The 24706-nt window shown below is 42.4% G+C and overlaps 1 protein-coding gene across 19 annotated transcripts in view; it reads right to left on the bottom strand.

The window, feature by feature from the left end:
• LOC118450905 (uncharacterized) overlaps positions 1–24115 on the bottom strand; it is a 59561-nt gene extending 35446 nt beyond the window's left edge. For 15 of the 19 annotated variants that reach the window (XR_014983048.1, XR_014983051.1, XR_014983049.1 and 12 more), the window contains exons 1-3: positions 10429–10493; positions 9387–9698; positions 905–953 (exon numbers count right to left, since the gene is read on the bottom strand). Coding sequence is in view for 10 of the 19 variants with exons in the window: in XM_085661735.1 (XP_085517861.1) it covers positions 905–953; positions 9387–9698; positions 10429–10478 (411 nt within the window). In the remaining 9 variants the exon portion in view is untranslated. Of the gene's footprint in view, positions 1–904; positions 954–5274; positions 5404–9386; positions 9699–10428; positions 10494–11414; positions 11782–24077 lie in introns of those variants that run through there. The other 4 variants (XM_035886898.2, XM_035886897.2, XM_035886901.2 and 1 more) reach the window with 4 other exon arrangements.
• Between the last annotated feature and the right edge of the window lie 591 nt (positions 24116–24706).

The raw sequence follows: 24706 nt of genomic DNA, 5'->3' as shown, positions 1-24706 counted from the left end.
TTTTTGTGATTAAAATTCACTGTCTGTCTGTCTCTCTCTCTCTCCCTCTCTCTCTCTATCTCTCTCTATCTTATGGATTAAACTCGATCGATGCGGAACCGGATTTAATGGTGAGTTTCCTCCCTGTTACGTGGTTAGGACGTGCAACAAACCGTACAGACTTTGGATGAACGCACAACCGCCGCGTCGTCGTGCTGGAGCCTTTCAATGGTATTTGAAAGCAACCATATGCGCGGTGGCGTGTCGTAATCAAATGGTCCTATTGCAGGGTCATTGCTTTATGCTGCTTCTTTGCTTTACATAGCATCCCTATTATCCCCTCCCGTATTTAACCTATAGGTAAATACGCGATCAATGGTACACGCGATTGATCCGACCAACGAACACGGCGTGTCCTCCTCCGGGCAACATATGGATTCGTCCTAATTCAAAGCCCTTTTAAGATCGCATACGTTCGTCAATTTACGGAACACCGCATCACGGTGTTTACCCTATTGATTTTAACATTTTCTTCTCAACGCTGAAACAACAGAAAAAAGAAGAAAAAAGAAACGACGGAGCGCGCGTCTTGTCTAACAAAATATTTGAAGAGAAAAGTACTGATGCATCGAGATATACGTTTACTTTGTCGTGACAAAAAAGTGATCAGTATAAGCAAATTTATTTTCTATGAATTAGCCTCGAATGCGTGATTTATCGTGGTGTGTCTGAATATTCTTTTCTTATTGAGAAAGTAAAAAATAGTATGTTTTGTTAAAATATTCGTCGCATCGGCGGACGCGGTAAAACTAGGTATGCTCCGGTTGTTTCAGCGTTAAGTTTCGCTACGAAGCGCGCTATATATTATATATATGTACTTTCTTTTTCTCTTTCTTTTACTTTTGATGTAAAACTATTTTTCTACCTTCTTGCCGTCCATCCCGGGGTTGGACGTGGTCACCGGGTGTTCGAGCCTGAAACAAAAGAAATAAAGATAGAGTTGATAAATATATTTTTGGTGATTACAAAAGGATGAAGAATATTACACGAATATTGCGTATAATCTTGCGTTTACAGAAGAGCAAGTTCAATCGTTGTCGTAGAGAAATACGTAGATATGTGCGATCATCATTAAACATACTGAACCATTGTTACCTGGCAGATATATTTTATTACGCGCGTTCTAAAGTCGCTCCTAGAAAAAAGTTGACGCTCGATCGAACGATCCCGAGTCGGCAGAATCAAAATGGACTCTCGCCCATTCTAAATGAGAAATCATTGAAAGGAATAAATAATGGACGTTACTTGATGAGCGAAAAAGAAGAAAGAATCGAATTTAGCGAGTTTGCTGGTCGCGTCCGCTCAAGTAGATTTTTCACTCGCTATCTCGAGAATGATGGGGATGGTAGTTCCTTTCCTCTTTTCTTTTTTTTCCCTTTCTTTCCTTTTTTACCTTAAAGTGCACATCAGCTTCGACCTTATTTTACAACAATAGAAGCGCTGTGTGAACGTGATTTAGTTTTTTTTTTTTTTTTTTTTTTTTTACGCCGATGCTATTGAAAAAAGCTAGCAGACCCTTCGAAACTCGTTCGAGTTCGAGGCTCGTTCTACAGAGTCTCGAGAATAGAAAGTATACATCCAAGTATGAAAATCGTACTATTTAATAGAAAAATATAGAAAAATATATTTGGCAAGGAAAGAAATGAAAGAACGAAGAAGAAAAATCGATTAGCTCGAATTTGATTAGCTCGAAGCATATAAAAAAAGGGAAAAAAGTTATAATTGTTAAAGCGTCTTATTAAAGGCCTGAGAGAAGAATAACGGACCAGAGTGTAATAACATTCTTATTAAGCGTTGGGAATAAATTTAATTAAGCGCATTAAATAATCCTTTCTACGGTATTACCGGTTCTAACGTAATCCGACGCGGCGGCTAGTTGTAAAGTTACTCCTCCTAGAGAAATTCCAGTCCTAAGGGGAATTGAGAAAAATAAAAGCGTAATGTACAGGCTAACACGAAATCCACTTTACTTTCATGCCTTTGCTTATTTTCTGAGTGATCATTTTTTTCTGTTGTACCTAAGTCGAACGAACAAAATTGTAAATACTCGTATAAACTCTTTTCCGATATTGTAGTCGTTTTTAGATGAAGGATCAAGAGAAATAAGAGCGTTTTATCTGAGTAAGAAGAGAAGCGTTTTATCTGAGTAAGAAGAGAACCGTTTTATATACTCATTCGATCGAGAATCCTGATCAAATTGATTTTGGAATTTTGGTCAAGGCAGGATTCTAACTCTAATATAATCGAAAATAGAAAGAATATATAAAAACAAAAACGTCTCTGACGATACTTCGGCAATCTAGCGGAGCAATAGAAATTAGGTCGGTACGACGCGACGCGACGCGTCACGGTGCAACCATGATTTGGCCCTTTAGAATACGTATACTTGCAAGCGCAAATCACTGCGACGGTGAAGCTAGCTCGCGTTAACAGAAATCTTAACGAAATCCAAAGAAGAATATGTGGTTTTGGTAATCAAGGAAATCTTCAAAGTTTGTGCGTTAATGATTACTTTTCAACAATAATACGACTTTGTCATTAAAAAATAGATTAGGTTGCATCTGGCTCTTCTCATTTCGGCCTCGGGCGAAAAATAATGAACAGGATCGTCCGCAGCGACAAGAATTAATCTCTATCTCAATCGGTCAACTTCCCGTCGCATCGTTTCATCCTGAATCATTCGGAAATGTAATTGCGTCAATTCCGATATATGTGTGTATATATATATATACATATATATATATGCTCCAGCCGGGAATAATAACCAGTTCGATATATCAAAAGACGGCTGTTTCGTACAGCCTGGAATAATAAAAATTAGCAATTAAATAATACTTCTCTCGACGGAATTATTGTTCAAAAGAAACATTGCAATTCTTCTCACAGGGAGGAAATAATAACGCGAGAAAGAGAGATAGTCATCGCTCTCTCGCGAAGCAACGTTGGCCTCCTCGACGACGAAGTCGATGAAACATTTTTCAAAGTCGCGTGCTCCCACCTACGATCGTGCTGCCTTTTATAATATATATGACGTTCCTTTTTTCGCGGCGTTTATCGGAAATATCCATAACTCCAGCTAGACTAGCAAGATATAGAAAGTATACAAAGATGGATAAAGACAAAACACGGGTATAGAAAAGAGAAAGAAGAAGCGAAGTAAAATCGAAGTGAAGTAAAGGAAAGAGTCGAGAGAAGAGACGAATGCGTCTAGAAATATTTCCTTTTATTTCAAAGAGAAATTCGGCAGGATTATTTAGATCTATCGATTGTACAAACTTTTATTCTCGTCGTCTAACCTCGCGTTTGATAAAAAAGAGGTAAAAAAGAGAAAACAAAGAGAAAACAAAGAGAAAAGGACGAAAGAACTTTCGCCATCTCGACGATTCTTTCGATTCGCGACAACCATACGAGGACGCCTTAGGAGAAGGAAGACCTTATTTCCAGACGGCGATATGATACGTCTTAATCGATAATGCCTTCCTTTCCTTCTAACACCTAACGACGAGCGCTTCTCTTTCTTCTTAGCTCCCGAATATCAATACCATATTTTTGTCGCGATCAGCCGCAAAGAGAATCTTTCGTAAGGTTTAAGAATCATTCTTTGGTAAAAATCGCTTCTTATTCATCTGCTTTTATCTTCGTCGGATCGGCCTCTATTAAATTTCTTTAAATTTTCTTTCAATTTCACTTCCTTGATCCTTCCCTCTTTAGTTTTATTTCTTTGATGAAATCAGAATATATAGCGAAATCTTAATGGAGACCGTACTCAAAGTGCTAACGAGTCTTCCAAGGATTTACATGGGTAAACCATTGCTCGCCTATGTACCTATTACATGTATGCGCAGTCCATGTAGTCCGAGTAAAAGTGACTGTTTCTGCACGTATGCATACACGTAATATACTAGAAATAGTCCTTTATGCCGGCAGCAGGACAGGTCCTTGATGCTAAAATCAATACTATATGTAGATGCGAGTCCAAACTCCGATGGATGGGAACGAGGAGCTATTATCAAAGAGACTATTATCAAGCAGTGTCTTCCGAATGATTTACTTTTCCACGAGAGATATGCAATTGTATATCACGGAATGGTTTGGAATTTGCTTCTACAAGAGCAATAATAAATAATATTGCATATGGTGGATAATGAAGAAAGATAAATATGCGCGCTTTAATGCATTTACCGAAATTAATAGAAAATCCGTTTCTGCCTCGGTCCTTGGATTCGTGACCGCGAGTGAGTAGAGTACCTGAGTCGTTGCTGAGATTAAATCGGCGAAAGGAAATAGATAGGGAGGGAGGAAGGTAGGGAGATCCAAAGCTGCCTTTTCTCCTTTCTCGTGTGCCCTTCGCAGAAACGAAGATGGAAAAGCGAACGTACGATATGAATATTATTCCTTTCCTTTTCCAATTTTAGTACGCCTATACCTACGTCAGATCGTTATGCATCCAAGAGTCCAAATACGGCGCCAATAGAATGAAAAGCAATACGAATCGATATTCGCTTTCCCAAATAAGCTTCGTTATTCGAATAGATGATAAGAGTGAAACGCTTTAGTCATCTCGCTCTTGTCAAGCGACCTTGCAGAGAAGAAATAAAAGAAAATCTTTCTTGGAATAAATTTTCTCTCGTTTGTCATCGATCTTGTTCGAAATATGCGATCAAAAGATTCTTTATCTATTTTTCTTGTTAAAAGAAAAGGGTTAATGACTGGTGGCGCGTGACATCGTTTTCCACTTTATAAAGGTCCAGAGACATGAGGCCATTCCCTTTGCAAAGGAGAAAGGATAACGGGATGATGCATCGATAACGGCGAAAACTTTCAGGATGAAAGCTCCTGGCCGATAAGATAAAATCAAGTCCGCATTGCTGTCAGCCGAGCGCACGGAATGCACTAAAAATCTCGTCCATTCCCTCGTTTGTTGAATCGTTCGCGTAAAAGAGTCTCATAGATTCCTACCATTGGTTCCTCTCGTTCGATAGTACTTTTAAATATAAAATCGATACTTTGAATGAATAATTTAATCGATTGAAAATTTATAAAGATCGCGTATTCCCGGCAACTTTGAATTATTCAAAATGAAAACATTTTCTAAGGGATTGTTTTCTCGAGAAATTTCTCCTACGCGAAACGTAGGAAAGAGAACAAAAAGATCTCGCTTCATTTTCTTTTCTACTTCTTATTTTGAATGATTAATTGTTATTACAGAAATTAATCGACAAAATGATTTCTTACCATTCGAGGAAATTCCAAAGGCACGTGAACATGTTGCCGATCGTGCTTTTCACAACGCATGGAACGAAAACTTCGTGGTAATCCACTGTTTCTTCTTTCTACTCTGTTTCTTTCTTTCTCTCTCTCTCTCTCTCTCTCTCTCTCTCTCTCTCTCTCACTCTCTCTCTCTCTTTAACTTCGTCGTTGCTACATTTTCGCAGAATCGCTTAAGACGCATCTTCCGACTTCGCGCGCCTTTTCTTGACGGACACCAGCATATTTCCACGATTAATTGCTCGAAAATTTTAACGAAAAGTATCAACTTTACTCGACATTTTTCGCGCGCAGTCGATGCCTAAATATAATATTTCAAAGATTTAATATTATTAAATCGAGATATTTAACGAAGGATCGGCTTTGCGCATTCTATTAAATTAATATTAAAGAATCGACCGATCGGTTTTTTTTCTTTTATTTGACATAGCGTTATTTTACGTCTAACCGAGCATGCCTTACGTCGGACGGAAGAAGAGTTTCCGCGTATATATAAAAAGGTTCACCGTGGCGCGTAATTTTTAGGTAGGTGGGAAGGGGGAGGGGGAGGAATTCGTTTTCGTTCCAGGTGACCGCGCAGCAAATCTTTACATCGACGTAACATCGACGTAACACGGGCGTAAGCCCAGTATTAGTAACGACCACCGGAAAATTATACGCCACCCTCGTAAGTTAATTCACAAAGACCTTCACTGTGGTTTTCACCACCGATATACCTATACGAGAATAAGTACGTGTACGCGTGGTCGTAGATCGCGTTAGCGATAACATATTGTTATATCCTACTGTATTCTCGGCGTACGGGATGCAAAATTGAAATCGATTTCCAGTATTAGTCAATGAAAACTTTCAAGCCGACTTTTGACGTCAAAAATGATATACGAGTATGTTACTCGTAAAAAGACCGAAGACAAGCACGTACGTATTAAGAAAGAAAGAAAAAAAAGAATAATAATAATACGATCAGAAAGAAAACCGTCGTCGTAGCTTCGAGAGATAGACGAACGACGAAAAGAACGTTAACGCATCGTCCCCTTTAAGAAAAAGAAGGAGAAAAAGAATTGTCTTTGATCCAGACTTGTGACGACAGACAAGCGCCGTTGGAATAAAAAAGATATAGTAGAAAAAGGGTGAAAACGAATGGTGGGTTTCGAGCGCCCTAGACCGCGAGAACGAAAGAGTGAGGAACGATCGACAAGGTCAACGATGTATCCTTGCATCCCCTTGCATAACATGCGCTCCCTCGTTGCACCCCTAACCTACGTACTTTACGTCGTTTTATTTTATCCTCCTGCCTCCTATGTAATCTACCGTCTCATCTTTCTTTTATTATTTTTTTATTTAAAATTTATCTAAATCGTTTCCCAAAAGAATTTATACGAGTGCGAAATTTATTGAAATTTATTGAAATAAATGTGAAATCGAGGCGAATTCTGTCATTTTAAAATTCTTTCAAAAGAATCAGCTGAAAGGACTGAAAGGCCAAAAACTCGCGCTGTTCCACTTTTCGAGAATATGCCAATTAACGCGCATTCGCGTAATACGACGAATGAAACGAAAGACGAAGACGAGGGGAAATAAGAAGGCGTATACGAGGGAGGAAAGGGTTGAAATTATAGTCTGGAGAAAGATTGTGGTGGGTCGAAAGGGTATAAATGCCCTAGAGTAAAGTCTAGGATGAGACTTTTCGGGGAAGACGCGATTGAAAAACTTTGCGTCGGAGGAGGAGGAGGAGGAAAAGGAGGAGGAGAAATAGCCATAAGAGATCAAACTCTATTCACGGACATAACTTTGAGCGAAACGCTTCGTTGCTCTTTCTTTCTAATACTCTCGCACGCTCGCGTCACTCGGCGTGACACGTCAAGTTCATCGATTCGCAAACTTTCCGCGTCTCGATACGCTAACGCCAGGCCACTCTCCTCTCGTTCTTTCCTCATCGAATTTCTTATTTCTTCGTCATCGTCTGAAAAAAGATACTCTATCGGCGCATATGAAAAATTCAGAACCTGATCTCACTACTGACGAAACTAATAAGCTTACAGGGAACGTATATAAAATGACAGAATCTTATTCGATTAGAGGAAAAATACCGCATCGAAGGAGATAGATTTTCTTTCGGATTCCAGCGACGAGATCGATAACAATGGAACTATAATGGAGAAGTAACCAAACGAAATCGTAGTCGCGATCGTAAGCGAAATAGTTTTCTTCGTCCTGAAGGATCGTTCGTAAGGTCGACGGCCGTACGAAGGCGTCTGAGCTCCAAAAGACAAATTTTATAATGTATACGCGAATGTTCATTCACCGATCCTTCGTTACGAACGCTCCGTTAAAAGAGTACTAAACGTTGTCCGAATACGACGACGACGATAACGAAAACGCCGACGACGATCTTCGCAAAGACTTTTGGGCGTGCGGGAGAAAAGAAAATGCCGGAGTTGGCCGGCTCGTAACGCGTCGAGGGCACAACTGGCATGCGCCTTTCACCCTCCGTTCCGATCTCCTACCACGACCCCAACCCTCTTCCATCTCTCTCTCACTCTTTTCACGTTCCAACCCTCGTGGCGCCCCCTTGAAAATTGCCGACGGCGCATTGTCCTTTACCACCCGGGTACCTTCTCTTTGGATGTCAGGCTGATGCCCTTTGTGACAGTGAGAGAGAAAGAGAGAGGGAGGGAAAGAGAAAACGACCGCTATACTATGCGGCTCACCGAGGGAATCGAGATAAGAGAATTAAACGAGCATTATATTATCCCTGCTTCCTGTATTCTCCTTTTCTGAAGATTCTAGTTAGCACCGCGACCATCCATTTCTTCCTCTCTCTCCCTCTCTCTCTCTCTCTCTCTCTCTCTCTCTCTCTCTCTCTCTCTCTCTCTCTCTTTCCCCCCCCCCTCCCCCACGTCCCTCCACGGATACATGGCGCGCTCTTGATGATCGATTTTAAGAGAATCCGTCCATTTCCTACGTTCGTAGAAATACGTTGCAAACAATTTGTATATTCATAACGTCGAGTTTCAATGGCAGTCTTGATCCAATGCTACGAGAAACTTTAGAAACTCCTTGTAACTACGGTGGTAATTACGAACGGTATTCCAAGAAGCGTGTAAAATATGCTAAGAGATATGCCAGTTCCCTATCCGTGATAATTATTCCAACGTCGCTCAACGTTTCATCGTTTGATAAATAAGTCTCGTTACACTTGGTATAAAAGGATGACGAGAAGATGATAAAAGGATCAGAAATTTGCTAAAAGCAACTTCGAACTCGAGCAACTCGACGAGTGGCCCATCGAGGAAATAAATTAAAAAATAAAAAGACACCGCGATAATTTAAGATAATTTCTCGACGGATAAAGCGTCTAGCCTCGTTTAGGTAAAAATAGGAAGGTTATTGCATAACACGGCACTTCATGTTTCCGTTCGTAGAGGTAGTTGCCCCTTAAAGAGGATCTTCCATAGGTAGGATTTCCTTTTGTTAGATCGACAACGACGACGACGACGACGAAGAGTCGGAAATCGTCGGAGTAGGTCGCGGACTCGATCGAGCGTAACGTCGAAGGGTGGAAATGTAGGGGGAGAGAGGAGGAGGGAAAGGCTCGTCGGCGATGAAAGCATCCCTCCTCTCTGGCTCTTTCACATGGACCGAACGATCGAGGAAGGAAAAACGGTGAAATGAAAACGAATAAATGGGTGGCGAGAAGTACGTTTCAGCGACGGGGGTCATTGCAAGGCCCTCACCCGGCTGCCTATCAAAAACCTATGTATATATCAATATCACTCTTCGATCAAACTTTTACAATGCCGGCTAATGGACGTCACTTATCGGCTTACTCATATTTAAAAGTTTTGACAATTAGCTCGGCCTCCTGGAAAGATTCGCTAAAAACGCCATGGAAACGACTTATCCGTCGGAACTAGTTTTCAGCGTTCGTTACGGAGTTTCATCTCGTTTCCTTCCAATTCACAACTCCTTTCGTTACTATCGACACAATCCAATTCTATAGGAATATGTGAAAGCAAGGATTATGGCAGTTTGGCTAAAGCGATGAAAAATTAAATCCTCCTTGATGTGATACCTACCTCGAATGCAAGGCGCAACCGCGCTGCACCGCTGTAGGATCGACGCTCGACGATGATGATGACGACGGTGGTGGTGGTAGTGGTGGTGGTGGTGGTGGTGGTGATGGCGGCGATGGTAGTGATGCTGCTGTTGCTGCTGATGCCAATGGTGTTGGTAGCGAAGGCGATAGCGACGGTCGTAAGGGTGGTGGAGAACGATAAGCGACCGACAGCGCTTCATGTCTGTGCGAATGACTAGATCGATGATCGTGAAAATGATTCGGTGAAGGTCGTCGAACTCCAGTCACCTGACAATGTGACGTTGGTTGTTCGCTGAAATGGCGAGCAAAATATTGAGCTTATTAAATATTTCATAGCTCTTTGCTATTACCGACCCTCGAACAAGTTGATAAAAAAGATTTCCGACTTATCGTTACGACGAGCTCCCTCGCATAAACGAAAAACTATCTCGTACAACGCGTTTCTTCGAGTATAAACGGAGCAAAGTAAAATTAAAAAAAAAAGTTGCCTTTTCGAAAATTTCAAGTGAAAATTGACGAAATCTTTTAGAAAATTCAACATTGCCAAAGGAGCATTTCTCCTTATCGACCGTCGGAGAAAAAAAGAAAAGAAACAAATAGACGCAAGCTCGTATCGGTGGAGGATAAAGGAGAAATCTTTGATATCGACGCATTTTCTCTCGTGAAAATTTTCGAGAAAAGTACGTCGTCGGGACGTAAAAGTGTCTCCACGGATTCGGGTTTTTCCCCAGGGAGGGAAGAAACTGTACCTGAAAGCGTACTTGCTAACGGTACAGAGCAGCTTTAAAAGAAAGTTTTCAGCGCACCTGCCTACGATTACGAGACAGAGAGAGAGAGAGAGGGAGAGAGAGAGAGAGAGAGAGGGGGAGAGAGAGAGAGAGAGAGAGAGAGATAGAAAAAGAAACGTTGCGCGACGTTAGACGATTATCCCATCCCATTTTGTTTATCCGCACGCAAAACCGTTCTTAGCGAGTGATCAACTTTTACGTTATAAAAGTCGAATAAAAAATTCATTTACTAACGTTTTACAACGAACGACGTACTTAACACCGAGATAGGAAAATATAATCATGTAGGAAAGACGAAAGCGCAACGAATATCGAATCATTGACTGGAACCGACTGTGAGACCGGATATGTCGCAGGGGGCTCCTTCGAGGCGGTTATTCTTATCTGCAGCTAAAAAAACTAATCTTTATGCTTCGTGTACGAGAGATTCTCACTTATCGTTTATCGAGGAGATAAGAGGACGGAGAAACTTTCGAACTAAGACGCAGCTGGGTTTAAGAGAGAGAGAGAGAGAAAGAGAGAGAGGAAACAATTAAAAGGTCCGCGAGCGACGTAACAAATAAGCTTCGGTCGATCGAGTCGATGCGAGACTAACTTTAAAATAAAAAAAAGGATAAACTTTTTTTAATTAGGTACGCATCGACCCGATCGACAGAAAGTAGGATTAAGAGCAAAACTCTTAATGATCGTTAAAGCAAAAAAAATAAAATAAGAGGAATGTGCTCGAATAAAGGCTCTCTTGGGATGAATCATCGAATACACGCGTACACCTGGCGCATACGTTGATGCGTACGTTGCATAGGATGCATACGTTGAGAAGGATGATATGCGAGGAGAAAGGACAAGCGCGCGCGCGCGCCATGGTAGTAGAAGGGGCACGCCATTCGGGAAATGCTGGAACGCATGGTTGAAACGCGACTAGGTACTGCGCACGGCTTCGGAATGACGACGATATGTGACGAGGATAGTAGAAGGAAGAGAGCGACGTTGAAGGATCTTAATTGATAATAAACGCATCTTAATATTAAGATGCGAGGAAATATTTTGAATAAAGAAAATATTATAATTATATTAATACAAAATTTGAAATCGACGCGAATACCTCTGCCCGCGAACCAATCGCGTACAAATACGATTCGATTTTATCTATTATCCCAGCCGATAATAAATATCAAGTACAAAGTCGAAAACTTATTAAGGTATCATATCATTGTGACTACCTGGTCACGTTGTTGCTCTTGAAGCTGACCATTCTCGTATCCACGAAATAATATACTTTGGTCGGTTTTCACTCGCACGCACACGCATGTAAACTCAGACATTGACGCGCACTTGCCATTTCGACGCACTCTCTATAATTATAATCCCTCCTGGTTTTACTCCCTCCTCGCACATTCGCTGTGGACCGGTATACACCCACCTCGCGACGGCTAAAGAAATAATAAAAAGGACGAGTCACGTGTAGAGAAAGTCCTCGCGACGGAACGCACGCGCGCTCACGCATCGAGAACGAGCTCTCCGCGTTTCCGGGCCGACTGACGAGACGGTAACGCTTCGGTTCTGATCCATTCCCACCACTACTACTACCGCCGCCGCCGCCGCCGCCGCCTCCAACACCATCGCCACTACCACCACCACCACCACCACCACCACCATCACCACCACCACCACCACCACCACCACCACCACCACCACCACCACCACCATCACCACCACCACCTCCACCACCAGCAGCACCAGCACCGACGCTATTTCTTCCCATCTTTCTACTCGTTTCTTCGCGTACCGCGCAAGACGGCCATAGGTCGACGACGTTCTGTTCCTTTCGTCGTGTCGTCCTTCCCCTCCTCCCCCCCTCTCACGCCATGAACATGTCTCCGATGACACGGGAGCCCTTACGCTCTTAACCGTACTCCGAGTTGTCGATGGTCACGTAGATTCTTTTTCGCGGTCGCGGCCTTTTTATTTCAATCGATAAACGCGTCTGAGAAAAATTTATCGACCGCATTATTTTCCCGATTTATCCTCATTTGAGATAGACCTTGTTCTTCGCTACTTACTTTCTTTTTTTTTTTTTTTTGTTTTGTAATTTGGAATAGTTATTAAACGGAAGGTAAAGAGTATCGTTAAAGGAGTTGGCGAAAATGAATGAACAATCTCGGACGATGCAATTACGAGTCTACCGTGAAACGTGACGCTTTACGAAACGTCTCGTCGCCTCCGACAGGATCTTACGCAACGACCACCGCGAGAGAGCGGACGAAAGCGAGCGAGTTTCGAATTTCCCCTTGACCAAAAGGGAAATTGCCAAGGAATTTTTCAATCGCCAGAAAATGCTCGTCTTGATCGTTAGACAAAACAGTGAAGCAAGCTCACAAGCGCGATGTCCTTCCTCTCTCTCTCTCTCTCTCTCTCTCTCTCTCTCTCTCTCTCTCTCTTTCTCTCTCTCTCTCTCTCTCTCTCTCTCTCTCTCTCTCTCTCTCTCTCTCTTTTCCACCCTCTTGTGGATGAAACTCTTGAACCGTAAATACCAAGCCCGAGCGAAAGCGTCATGCTTGCCTTCAGTTGGAACCGTCTACCTGTGCAAATACCATTTCCAAAATTTCTTTCCTATATAATACAGATACTGCTGGCCTTCGTGGCCCTACGGGGTGCGCTGCTTCTTAGGATTTCTCCTATATCGGCTTTGGCCGCCAAGATGGTATTAGGCAATTAAACTTTTCTAGCGAATCATGCTTCCGGTGCAGAGCCTGAAAGAATCCCAGGCGCCCGGAGGACGAACCGAGAGGATGATTTCACCATGCACCTTACGGTATATGCCCACGGGGAACCACGTGGAGGTACGCCTCATCGCTCGTCCTAGCGATGGCCCGGCTATGGCACATCAACATAATAGAAAAACGCGCGAAGATGTTAATCTAACTCACATGATGATCGAGCTTCGAAGACCTCGAATAATCGAGGAGTTCGAATAATCTCCGTCGGCCGTGTAGGCCAAAATTCACAGGAATAGTGTCCATTTGCGCCGAGAGCTCCTATATATGACAAACGAGAAGAGAATGACGACGAAGAAACCAGGCTTATTCGCGTACGTGTATTTTTCTCTTTTCGCTCGAATCTTTTGGCAGCGACGCCAAAATGTCCGGTCGAAAACTTACGTTTCTCCTTTCTTTTTTTATTTCCTTCCATCTATCCATCGATCATCGTCCAAAGAAAATATTCGACGAAGCGAATTCGTTGTTATATTCGTAATAATATGCGTTGCAGCAGGGAGATATAAAATCCTTATTTTTGCGCGCAACGTAGCGTCAAGTTTTCGTTCCCATAGTTCGCGACACAAAGAACTTCCGCGAGAAAAATTTCAGGAGTCCCCGCGATGCCGGGTCGATTCCAATGACGAGATTCAATTTGTCGAAAGCTTCTTCTATCTTTCCTTTTCCTCCTTTTCGACCTTATCAAATATAGTTGGGATAATTACCCAACTTTATTTATTATTATTTCACATTATTGCGCATTATTTCATACGACGTTGGACTTTTTTATTTACTTTTCTTCCTATGACTCGCAAGTAGTACATGCGAAGTAAAATTACAAAGACGTTATCAAACATCCGCGACGCTTAAAGTTGGCACATTGTTATGTGTGAAATTTCGTCGTCCGGAGACAAAAATTGTCGGTGATCCATCGAATCCTCATCAAAAAATAAAAAATGAAATATGATATAATATAAGATGGGATTAAAAGAAATAAAAATTAATCGTCCATGTATTCGTCGAATCGTATTATTAAAAAAAGGATGTAGAAAGATCAAAGGGCAAATAATGTCGATGGAGAGCGATGGTTGCGCGTCGTCCAACGTTGGTCGACGAGACGCGGTCGAGATGCCAGGCAAGAGCCAAGTGTGTCACGCACATGTCTAAAACGTGTTTAAGATTCTCAATAAGGAATGGCCTGAAGACTTTTTAAAAAATATTCGTGCCACGTGTCGGTCGACTGGACCGTGAGAATACGGAGGAGGAAGGAGAGGAAGAGAAGAAGATCGGCCGGCGAGCAACGAGTTTTCGCTGGAGACGACCCTTTCGTTCGAAAGAATGTCCCAGGATGCGATCGAAGGGTGATTACCTTACCTTTGGATAACTCGAGGGAAAAAGGGCAAAAAGGATCGATGAAAATCCTTTTTTCTGTCTTTGCGTCAACGACTCTCTTCATTTCCTCCCTTTTCTAATCTTCCCTTCGTCCTTTCTTCTCAACTACGTAATTCCAAATTACGTAAAACGATCGAACGTGTTTGGTTAACAAAATGTCATTATTTTATGCGCAAGAGTATCCCCAGATTTAGATTTCTTATCAAGGCGGGGGGAGGGGAAGAAATAAAACAGAAAAGAAAGGAGGATCGAGCCAAAGGACGGCGTGGCATTTGCATAAAACAGAGTAGTGCATCGCATCGAGCTAGGATTATACGTATGTACACATAGCGCTTTTCGTTTCTACGAGCAATTTCGAGCACACGGTTCAGACCGTGTGCGTACTTAAATTCGTACGTGAAAGAAGAAACTTGTCCTCGTAAAGTTCGTACGGTCGAAAGTACTCAACGTTTCGCAGCGGAAAACTCTACGGCCAGGCCACGCGAAATTGTCTCCAGACGACAATTTATTTCGTCTCTCTCTCTCTCTCTCTCTCTCTCTCTGTCTCTCTCTCTCTCTCTTTCTTTCTTTCTTTCTCTCTCTATCTATCTATCTATCCAACTATCTCGGTAGCAGACGCGCGGGAATTTTTCTACCGACTCGATTCCCTCCAGGGAGAAACGTATTTTACACGATCTCCCTCTAGTTTTAAAAGAGGAAGAGAGAGAAAAAGAAAAGAAACAAGTCGGCAAGTAAAAAATCCTCGTTCTTTTTCATAGAAACGAAACGTTGAACAAATCCGATCTTTCTTTCTACTTTAGCAAAACGTAAAAATATTCGACCCATTCAAATTCGTTTTCATTCGTGCTCGAGATCGACGTCTCTCGGTCGGTCGCTCGCACGGAAAAGCAAAGTTCTCGGATAAACACGAATATGTATATGTGTGATAGAGATCAATGGTTGCCGTAAGAAAAAAAACGAATTCCCATGCGAGATGCGTCTCTTTTCGACTTTTCACGATATCGCGAACGTCTGAAAATTAAAGGAAAAAGGTAGCTTGCTCCGAAAGAGAGTTTTAGACAGAGAGAAAGAGAGAGAGAGAGAAATTGCCATTCTTTCGTACGGCGTAGCAAGGTTTCCGCGAGAAACCTTAAGATTGCACGCGGAAATCGTACGATCGACGTACGTAAGATGAGACGCGACTTATAGTTGCATCTACCAAAGAGAAAAATCCATCTACCAACGTCCCTCTCCACAGATTGAAAATTGGTCTGCTAATCCGGATAAAGTAAATTTAACGTTATTGTCATTCCGCAATCGATCAAAGAGTAATCGAACTAGGCCAATTCGTTTATTCGTCCCTTTGCGCCAAAGAAGCAAAGAAAGTGACTTGGATAGCCGCTACGCAGAAACGTTTTAAAGCGCGTGGATACTTACGTGCTGGTTCGGTTGTTGATGAATATAATTTTTCGCATTCATTATTTCGCGATAAATACGAGGATAAAAGGGGAACGTTCATTCTTGTCAGGCTGACGTAGAAAAAAAAAAAAAGAAAAATGAGGCCAACGAATCGTTTCCTTCCGAGTCGCGACATAAATTTGGCAGAGATTTAATTACTACGCGGAAACGAGGGTGGATCGCAAAGGCCGGAAATTAATAAATATCCGAACGGAAATTCGCACCTGTTTCGCAACACGTCTAACCGGATCGAAGCAGAACGTCTGTCTGGCTCGTCGCGCGACGAGTTTGCAGCGTGACCGATGTTATTGGCGACCGTGCGAAGGATGAAATTTGCGTCTCGTAGGTCGTGCGATTCTCGACGAAATCAACGTGGACAAAAGTTGGATTTATTTCGACTTAACAACAACGACTCGTTTTAATTAGGCGATATCGCTTTCTCACTTTTATCACGATCTGATCCCCGACGAGCAAGACTGCTCTTACCAATGCGGTAGTACGAGCGTTGTGATATAATTTTAACGAGTACGCACATTGGATACGTTTGTTTGTCTACGTGCACCTGACAAGAGAGAAAGAGAGAGAAAGAGAGAGAAAGAGAGAGAGAGAAAGAGAGAGAGAGAGAAACATAAAACGCATCGCGGCAAGCAGCTTACGCAAAGCCAGTTGTGCGAGGCGAAAGCCGGAAGTGCTGGGTCAAGGTAAGACGTTGCCTTCCCGGGTATAGGCATACACGCGACGCATGCACGTTCGTATCGACGATTATAATCTAGGATGATTCCACGGGTAAAAAGGTAAAAAGAAAAAGAAGACTGGTCTCTCCTCTTCCTGTATTCGACGAAAAAAATGTTCCTTTCCTCGTTCTACAAAGTCATTCTCGAGACACGTACGTAGGTACCACGTTTCTCCTTCTCCTCCTCCTCCTCCTCCTCCTCCTCCTCCTCCTTCTCTTCTTCGTAAATGAAGAATAATTGCGGCTGCGGTCGAACGCGCAATCGAATTTCTTTTTTTCCCATCGATATCCGTCTTTCTCGTAGAATCCCAGGTATTAATATCCTTTTCACGGCGGTACAATTTTCTTTTCACCTTCGTAACCAACCATCCAGATATTGTTTAGAACAAATTCGTTTCAACCGTTGGATCTTTGGCACTTGAGGGAAAAGAAGAAGAAGAAAGAAAAAAAAAGAGATGTTGCGAATTTTTCCCTCTTTCTCATCCTACATTACTTTTTTGGTACGGACGAGGAAAGTGCTTAAAAGTTTAGATAAATCTCGTGGACCAGTGCTTTTCGTGGCCTGATTTTCACGAAGTGAAACTTCTTTTTTTTTCGTGGACGGAGGATGATGTAAACGTCGCGATGAGTATCACCAATTGGCAGAGATACGGCTGTCGCATGGTTCCCCGTCTTCCAAAAGGCTGCGATCGTAGCGAACATCATCAGACTAATCCAGAAAATATTAATACGCATACCGATTCTCTCTCTCTCTCTCTCTCTCTCTCTCTCTCTCTCTCTCTGCCTTTTTCTCTCGACCCTCCTTTAAAAAAATATATCGCACGAATAGAGACACAAGCGAAACGCGACGGTACTTGTAAACCTTCCTTATCTAAAGTCGTGCTCCATAAAGGGTATTATCGATCGTTAAACACGACTTTGCACCACGAGGACGATGGAGGAGGAGGTGGAGGAGACGGACGATAAGTTTTATTATTACTGCCGTTTGAAAATAAAAACTATTGGTACATATCGGTACGTACTTACTTCCTCGTAAGCGTCTACGATTCGATGGTATATTTCGAAGGACGAACGTTTATGGAGACGATAAAAATGATGTTCCGTCCGTAAGAGAGGAAAAAAAGAAACAAAAAAACCAACGCGATTCGAACGAAATCGATCGTTACGTAACGAGCAAGAACGCAAAGACATGCGTAGGCATGGAAAGCGCGAAAGTTTCTCTGACAATGAGCTCGATCCCTGGCAACCGGTGTGGCGCGCCTCTCTAGACCTCGTTTCGCTTCACGTACCGTTAACTCGATCGAAATAAAATGAATCCTAGGGGTATGACATGTTATAGGTGGATATAGGACAATTCGGACGGATGCACAAGGGAGAAAGAGAGATAAAAAGCCGACAAAATGTGAGAAAATCGCCGCGAGTGCTACTCGTCCTACTATGCATGTACGTTCGTAAACCTAGAAATAACGGTCCCTTTCTTTCTCTCTCTTTCTCTCTCGGAAGCTGGACGAAGTAGATTGAAACCATTCGTGTACAAAGAAAGTACAAAGAAGAGTATTGTCTCGCAATTTCTCCAGGGATCTATTCTTTTATTTACACTCCGGTACGTACGTAGGCGTAGGCGTAATTTTTCACAGATACGGGACGAGCCATGAAATAAAAAGGCATGAAATAAAAAATCGAGAGACGGCATATTTAAAATCAGGACGCGCGTAGACTAACGAAAATCTCGAAAAAGGTGGTAAGAATAATGGAAATTATTCTTCCTTCCTCCGTGGTCAGTCCAATTCGAGCCGAATTATCAAAACTTTATTGTCCTCGCAAAGTTTAGCTCTTCGAATTCTTTGCCGAACGCTCGATCGTTTGAAACAATCGGACCCCCCCTTCCATTCGTTCTTGACCTCTCTAGCCCAGTTATCGATCGTTTTTTCTTTTTTTTTTTTGAGACGCGCGCGTACGTTTTTCCGATTTAAAAAATAAATTAGTAATGGACTCGTAAAGTAGTCGGGGAACCCGCAAGAAATTCTTACGGACTGGGCAGCAAGTCGAAAGCATTACGATACGTATTATCCGCGCTACGTAGAACAAACAATTCTTGATTGTTAACAAATTTATATAATATAAAATAATATAAAGTCGCTGCACGCTCATGTAAGGGATGTCACCTTGTGGACAAAGAAAATTCTCTTGGTTCGACTCGCGTACGATTCGATTACGGCATCGAAGATCTCTGCAATTTATCGCGGCGCTGGATTAAAACTGGAATCGTTCCTTGCTTCGATTATCCCAGACCGGGTTGGGTTGTACGTCGAGTCAACCTTCATGATCAGCCGGATTAAATATTTCATCTTAAATATTTCAATCCATATTTAAATATTAACTCGCGAATGATACTCTATATCGCAGAGAATAGATAGCGAGATCTCGCCGAAATTCGATAAGAAAATGAAATGGGAGAAGAAAAAATGAAGAAGGGCAACAGGAAGAACAAAAAAAAAAGAATTATATTACGGATAACTTAAGGAGGAAGATAAATTAAAGACGGAGGTAAGTGGTTGGTTCCTTTCTTTAAAAATAACTGGATCTCCTTTTCATTCCTTGTACCATTCGTTCTCCGGTACACCCAAAAGCTACTTGTTTTTCCAGACATTTTACCAGAAATCTCCAACGAAATTTTATTTCTTTTCTTTTTTTGAGAATGAAAAGGAGGTCACCACTTAGCTGCGGACGAATTTCTAAAAGCTCCAACGAACGAGGGAGGGAGAAGAGAGAAGGGGTCAATTGATTTCATTGAAGAAGATGAAAACGACGAAAGCTCCTACTACCGAGAAGCATCTAATTTTCTCGCGAGTACCACTCGACGACGAGATTATCGTAGATAAAAGCCGAGTGGTTCCTCTGTCACCGTGCATAAAACAGCGTTCCCAAGAGCGCTTATCGTTTCGAAAGAAATCTACCGAAACCTTTGATACTCTTCTACTCTCTTGAAAGATATCAATAATGTACATTTACGTCGACTCTTTCTACTTGCGAATAAACTTGTTATAACGAGAGAGAAAACAATGTGCATGTGTATAGATATGTATATATAGATATATAGATATAGATATGTCTTGTTGAACTTAGTTACCCGTTATAAAATCTTATCGAAAAACTTACCCAAGTTCGATGGTATCCAGCGTTGCAGAAGAAATAAGAGTCGATCGACCTAGCGAGGATTCGACGCGGGCACATACGATTTATCGATGATACGTAATATTAAAATTTATAGGGAAATAATAAGTGTACGCATAAGCGCGTAATTCGAAACACAAAGACTAGCGGTGTTAGCGTACACGTGTATATACGTAGCTTGGATGAATTTTTCACTTTCACCGATCGACGAGCGAGCGAACGAACCGCGGCTCGCTGCTAGTCTTATCCGTAGGCTACGGTCGAACGAAATTGAACAAGAAAATCGTTGAAACATTCGCGAGAGATCGAGGTGCGACCGAGTTTTCCAACGACAAATCATCATCTCTCTTTCTCAAGAATTTTCTTCAATCGTTTCCTTCGGCTGAAAAATATAACGATAAAATCTACTGTAAGATATTTAGACCGCAGGAGAATGAAAAGAAAGAAAGGAGATACGTGATATCTTCCTCATACGAGAGGAAGAGAGAATCAAAAAGAAGACGCGAACTTGGCGAGAGTTCCTGCGGAACTGATCACGGAAGTTCCGCACGAAACGCGCGACTGCTCTCTCCCACTTTTCTCCCGAGACTCCCACTCACCCGAGAATCCTAGACAGTAGTCGGCCCTTCCCTGTCCCCGATCGCTTCTCTCGAAAAGCCCATGCACCTTGCCTTCGTCCGTCCTTCCCGACACGACCTACCCCCTCGTTCATCGATCTCATCGACAAGTTCGTTCGCCGATTCTCTTATCTCATTTGACTTTAAACGTTATAGATCCGTCGTCGATGTCGTCGAAAACTTGATAAATAACGCTTCATCGATTACATTATCTAAAAGGCGTTGAATTATTTTTATCGCGAAAATGAAAGTAAGACTTATCGTGCGATCCGATAAGGTCCGATCTTCTTCTTCGTAAAAGCATTCTTCTTCAAAATAAATATCGATATCTCGATTTTATCGGTAAGAAAGAGTATTTATACGATGTCGATAATTAGACCGACGAGGACGGTCTATGAATTTCGATCGGAAGAAATTTCGGATGCGATCCTGCGGTTCGAGCGATCTACATCGTCGAACCACATCGCAGCCTCGTAAATCAATAAATATCGCGATATCGAAGATAACCGGAGCTAGGAAGAGAAAGATCTGACGTGCTCGCGTATTTTATCCGAACGGCCAAATATTGCTACCAATGCATCATCACTCGTTTCACCATTTAACCTGCCATCCATTCGGGCGACGCGAGGCAACCCTAGTTTTTTGCCAAATAAATTTCAAAATGGAAAGCAGCACCGAATCCTTGTCGACTCGCGACGTTTCTAGAGTCCGTAGAGTTCGCAATAATCTCGCAAGGGGGAAAGAGTGCTCGAGTACTCGCTCACTGACCCGAGGACATAAAGAGAACAAAGTCGATATAAACGGACAACGCCTAGGATAACGATCGTACGTCTCGATGGATAAAAAGCTACCAACGGGTAATATAGAAGCCCGAATAAACTCACTTTTCTCTCTTTCAGTTCTGGTATTAGCATTGGGATTGGTAAAAGTCTTGGCTTTGCCTTGCCTTTTAGATTTACCCGCTCGTTTATATCCGCCCGAAACGGTAAACCGTCCAAAACGTTTCGTAATATCCACGTAGGAGGAACAATAATGTAAGGTGGAGGGATGGTAACTAGAGGTAAAGAGAGAAAAAGGAAGGATGGACGAGAGCGAAATAATTGGCCTCCCTTCATAAATCTATATAGATACATTCCTTACAAGATCGTTTCCCTATAAACGATAATAATTGAAAGATTTAACATTGCCTCGAGACTCGTTGTTGCCGTACTCAAATAACCGCGCTTAAACGGAAAGGAATTTATCCAAGCGATATTTTCTCGACGTTCCTCCGACGACATATATATCTTATGCATTTATACGCACACGTCGAACTTTTGCCGGATCAAAATGGAAGAAGAAAGAGGTTCTTTCTCTACGAGGAGAAATTTTATAAGGAAAACGTTGAACGAAAGAAAAATGTTTGATTCAACAGGTATGGTTTTATAAATATTAGCTCAGCCATTATTCTCGCTGTATGGACGAATTTCCTACCCTTTACTATTATTTCGCTCTTGAACTTGTCGCTTCAACGCGCGAGAACGACAACGAGAAAGAAGAGAGAGGAATGCAGCGTGATCAAAAGCGTCAAAGCGAAACGGAACATCCTCCCTTCGGAGGAAAGCAACTATCTCTACAGACGCGCGAGATATCTTTGATCGAGAACCGCTGCGATCGGAATCGGTCGATTCTCTGCCAGCTACTCGAGTACGAGCTTCTTCCTCCTCCTTAGGAATATTTGTCGAAACTCTTGTTATCGTCCTATCGACGTAAGGCTAACACAACGTTCCACGCGGAGGAGATAGCGCGGGGCCACTCACCTTTCCTAAGATCTCAGCTTCTGCATGCTCGTACGGCATCGGCAGCACCATCTTCCTCTCTCTCTCTCTCTCCTCTCCTTCATCCTTTTCTTGCTTCGCTCGCGTAATCGGAATCTCCTTGCAAAAAAAGCGAAATTAGCTCCGAGAGAGTATCACCCTTCTACGTCTGTAACAAAGAACGGCGGCCGTCTTCTTTACGTCCCCAATCGCGAATACGTTCTTTTCTTTCGAACAATTTCTCGCTCGACGACCGTTATGCCGATTCGAATTCCTTCAAAAATGACCAATGGAAAGGAATGACTCGCGAGAAAATATGCTTGGCCTAAGAATCGTATAAAATGATAAATTGGAACGAAAAATGTTCGATCAACCGTTACCTACGTTGATTACAAATCTCCGTCCTGTAATGTGAAAGAATATCGGAGAGAGAAAGAGAGAGAAAGAAATTATCGATATATGGACTCGAGCGTAGGCTTAAAGAGGAAAGAAAGAAAAAAGAACGTAAGACGAGCGGGATGCATCTGGTATACGAGCCGACTCACCTTATTTCTATCGTTCTCTCACGACCGATACCAAGGACTAAGATAGAGAAGGAAAGAGATATAACAGCACCTTCTTCTCTTCCACAGGTACTCTTACTCCTTCCGTTACACTTTTTGCAATTAAATTCGCATCGAACGAAATTTGAGGGGACACGTTCGAAAATAGAGAGGAAAAAAAGGGGAAAAAAAAAGTACCTAACCTCGTACGTAAAAAGCGATTTATACAATTCGCTTGTACCGAAAAAATAAAAAGAAACGAGAAAGGAAGAAAGACGACTCGAAAGTATCTTTTCGATGGGATCAACGGCAGGCCGAAGAGAAAAGTAAGTTTTCTTCTAGCACCTGCGATGGACCCGGCATAGCTTGGCCGTTAAGGTCGACACGACACTGCCGTCGAATAGGGAGAAAGAACGGGCAACAGGTTCGTTGTTGGTTAGCCCCAAGAAACGTGTGACGATAGAGCCAGCGTAGAGAGAGAAAGAGAGAAGGACCAAAGAGAGGAAAGTCGAGAGGAAGACGCCATGGAGGGGGATACCAAGGAGGAGAGCCAAGAAGAGAGGGAACGACCAAGAGGCAGGTAAGCGAATGCCGCCATTGCTGCTTCCTTAACGCAGCATCCAACGCGCAACGAATAGCAGTGGCGTCGATGACGCGAACGAAAATTTTTTTCTCCTCTTCTTTCTCTCCTTCGCTCTTTCATTTTTATCCGCTTTATCGCGTTCCAACGCGTCTTCGACGAACGCACGTCGTATTGTCTCGGACGGAGCGAGAGAGAAAGAGAGAGAGAGAGAGAGAGAGAGAGAGAGAGAGAGAGAGAGAGAGAGAGAGAGAGAGAGAGAGAGAGAGAGAGAGAGAGAGAGAGAGAGAGAGAGAGAGAGAAAGTCCGTTCGACTCCGTACTGGCTACGCCTTATACATTACGGATGACCACTCGATTTTTCGATAATCGAGCGAAATCTTTTGTAAACCTTGTGGAATCGATCAGCTTGTGGAAAATATGGAAAATTGTATAGGACGATGCATTCTTTTTTTTTGTAATCTCCTTATAATCGATCGTGCTACGCCAATGCGACAACAGGTTGTCGCCAATGAGAACCGCCGCTGTGCGGCCGCGGTTGAATGGGCGCGTTCGACGGGTGCACGACTTGCTCCGCTAGAAAGAACGAGAACGTCTCCTTCGTTAACTTCGAGAATGCCAAAAGTTTTCTAACCTCGTCTCGTCGTTTACTTTCTGGACGTTTGGTGCCTCTCTCTCTCTCTCTCTCTCTCTCTCTCTTTCTGTCTGTCTGTTTGAACGAACGAGTTACCTACTTTAGGATTATCAACGTCTTATCGTTAATGATATCGTTCCAAGATCGAAAATTACTTTCTAACCAAGTCGTTTCGCGATGCCAATATACAGTCGGGAGAAAATATGGATGTACCGTATTTACTTACTCGCTACCGATCTCACTTCCCATATTTCATAATGGGAACAGAGACAATCTTTTCTTCTTTTACTATGCCTTACCAATTACTCTACGACATTTTCCCAAAGTACTAATTACGATTCTTTCGCCATAACGACGACGACAACGATGTCGACGACGACGATGATTGTTTCCGTGAGCGCGAGATGGCAGCATCGATTGTCACTCTGACACGATTCACGAGACAATTGATTTCGAATATATTCTTGCCTATGAGTTATCGGATATGAGAAGAAAGGTAAAAAAGCATGCCCTTTCTTACGAAAACAGAGAAGAAACATAAATCGAATCGTTTAAAAGTTGCGTGAGCCTAAGGGAGGAATTGTCAATTCCCTAATACTCTCGAGTTACGCATCTGTGTCGTCGATCTATGTATCATCGATATATCGCGAGAAGATGGATAGTCGACGAACGTATTTTAATCGATTAAATTTATTATATCGTACTCAAGCGTAAATTTATGGATCTTTTCTTTTGCGACGAAACGAACAAAGTCTAACATAAAATCCATCGCTTTTTATTACCGTTGCCAATAATACCATTTCTTTAATAATGATATTTATTAAAGCAATCGATGTCTTAATGAACGTACGTAAT

Source organism: Vespa mandarinia, chromosome 15, assembly GCF_050613455.1.
Source record: "Vespa mandarinia isolate Hongniang chromosome 15, ASM5061345v1, whole genome shotgun sequence".
Classification (NCBI taxonomy): Eukaryota; Metazoa; Arthropoda; class Insecta; order Hymenoptera; family Vespidae; genus Vespa; species Vespa mandarinia.
Note: the sequence above shows the minus strand (reverse complement) of the source record. Positions and strands in the feature narration are given on the sequence as shown.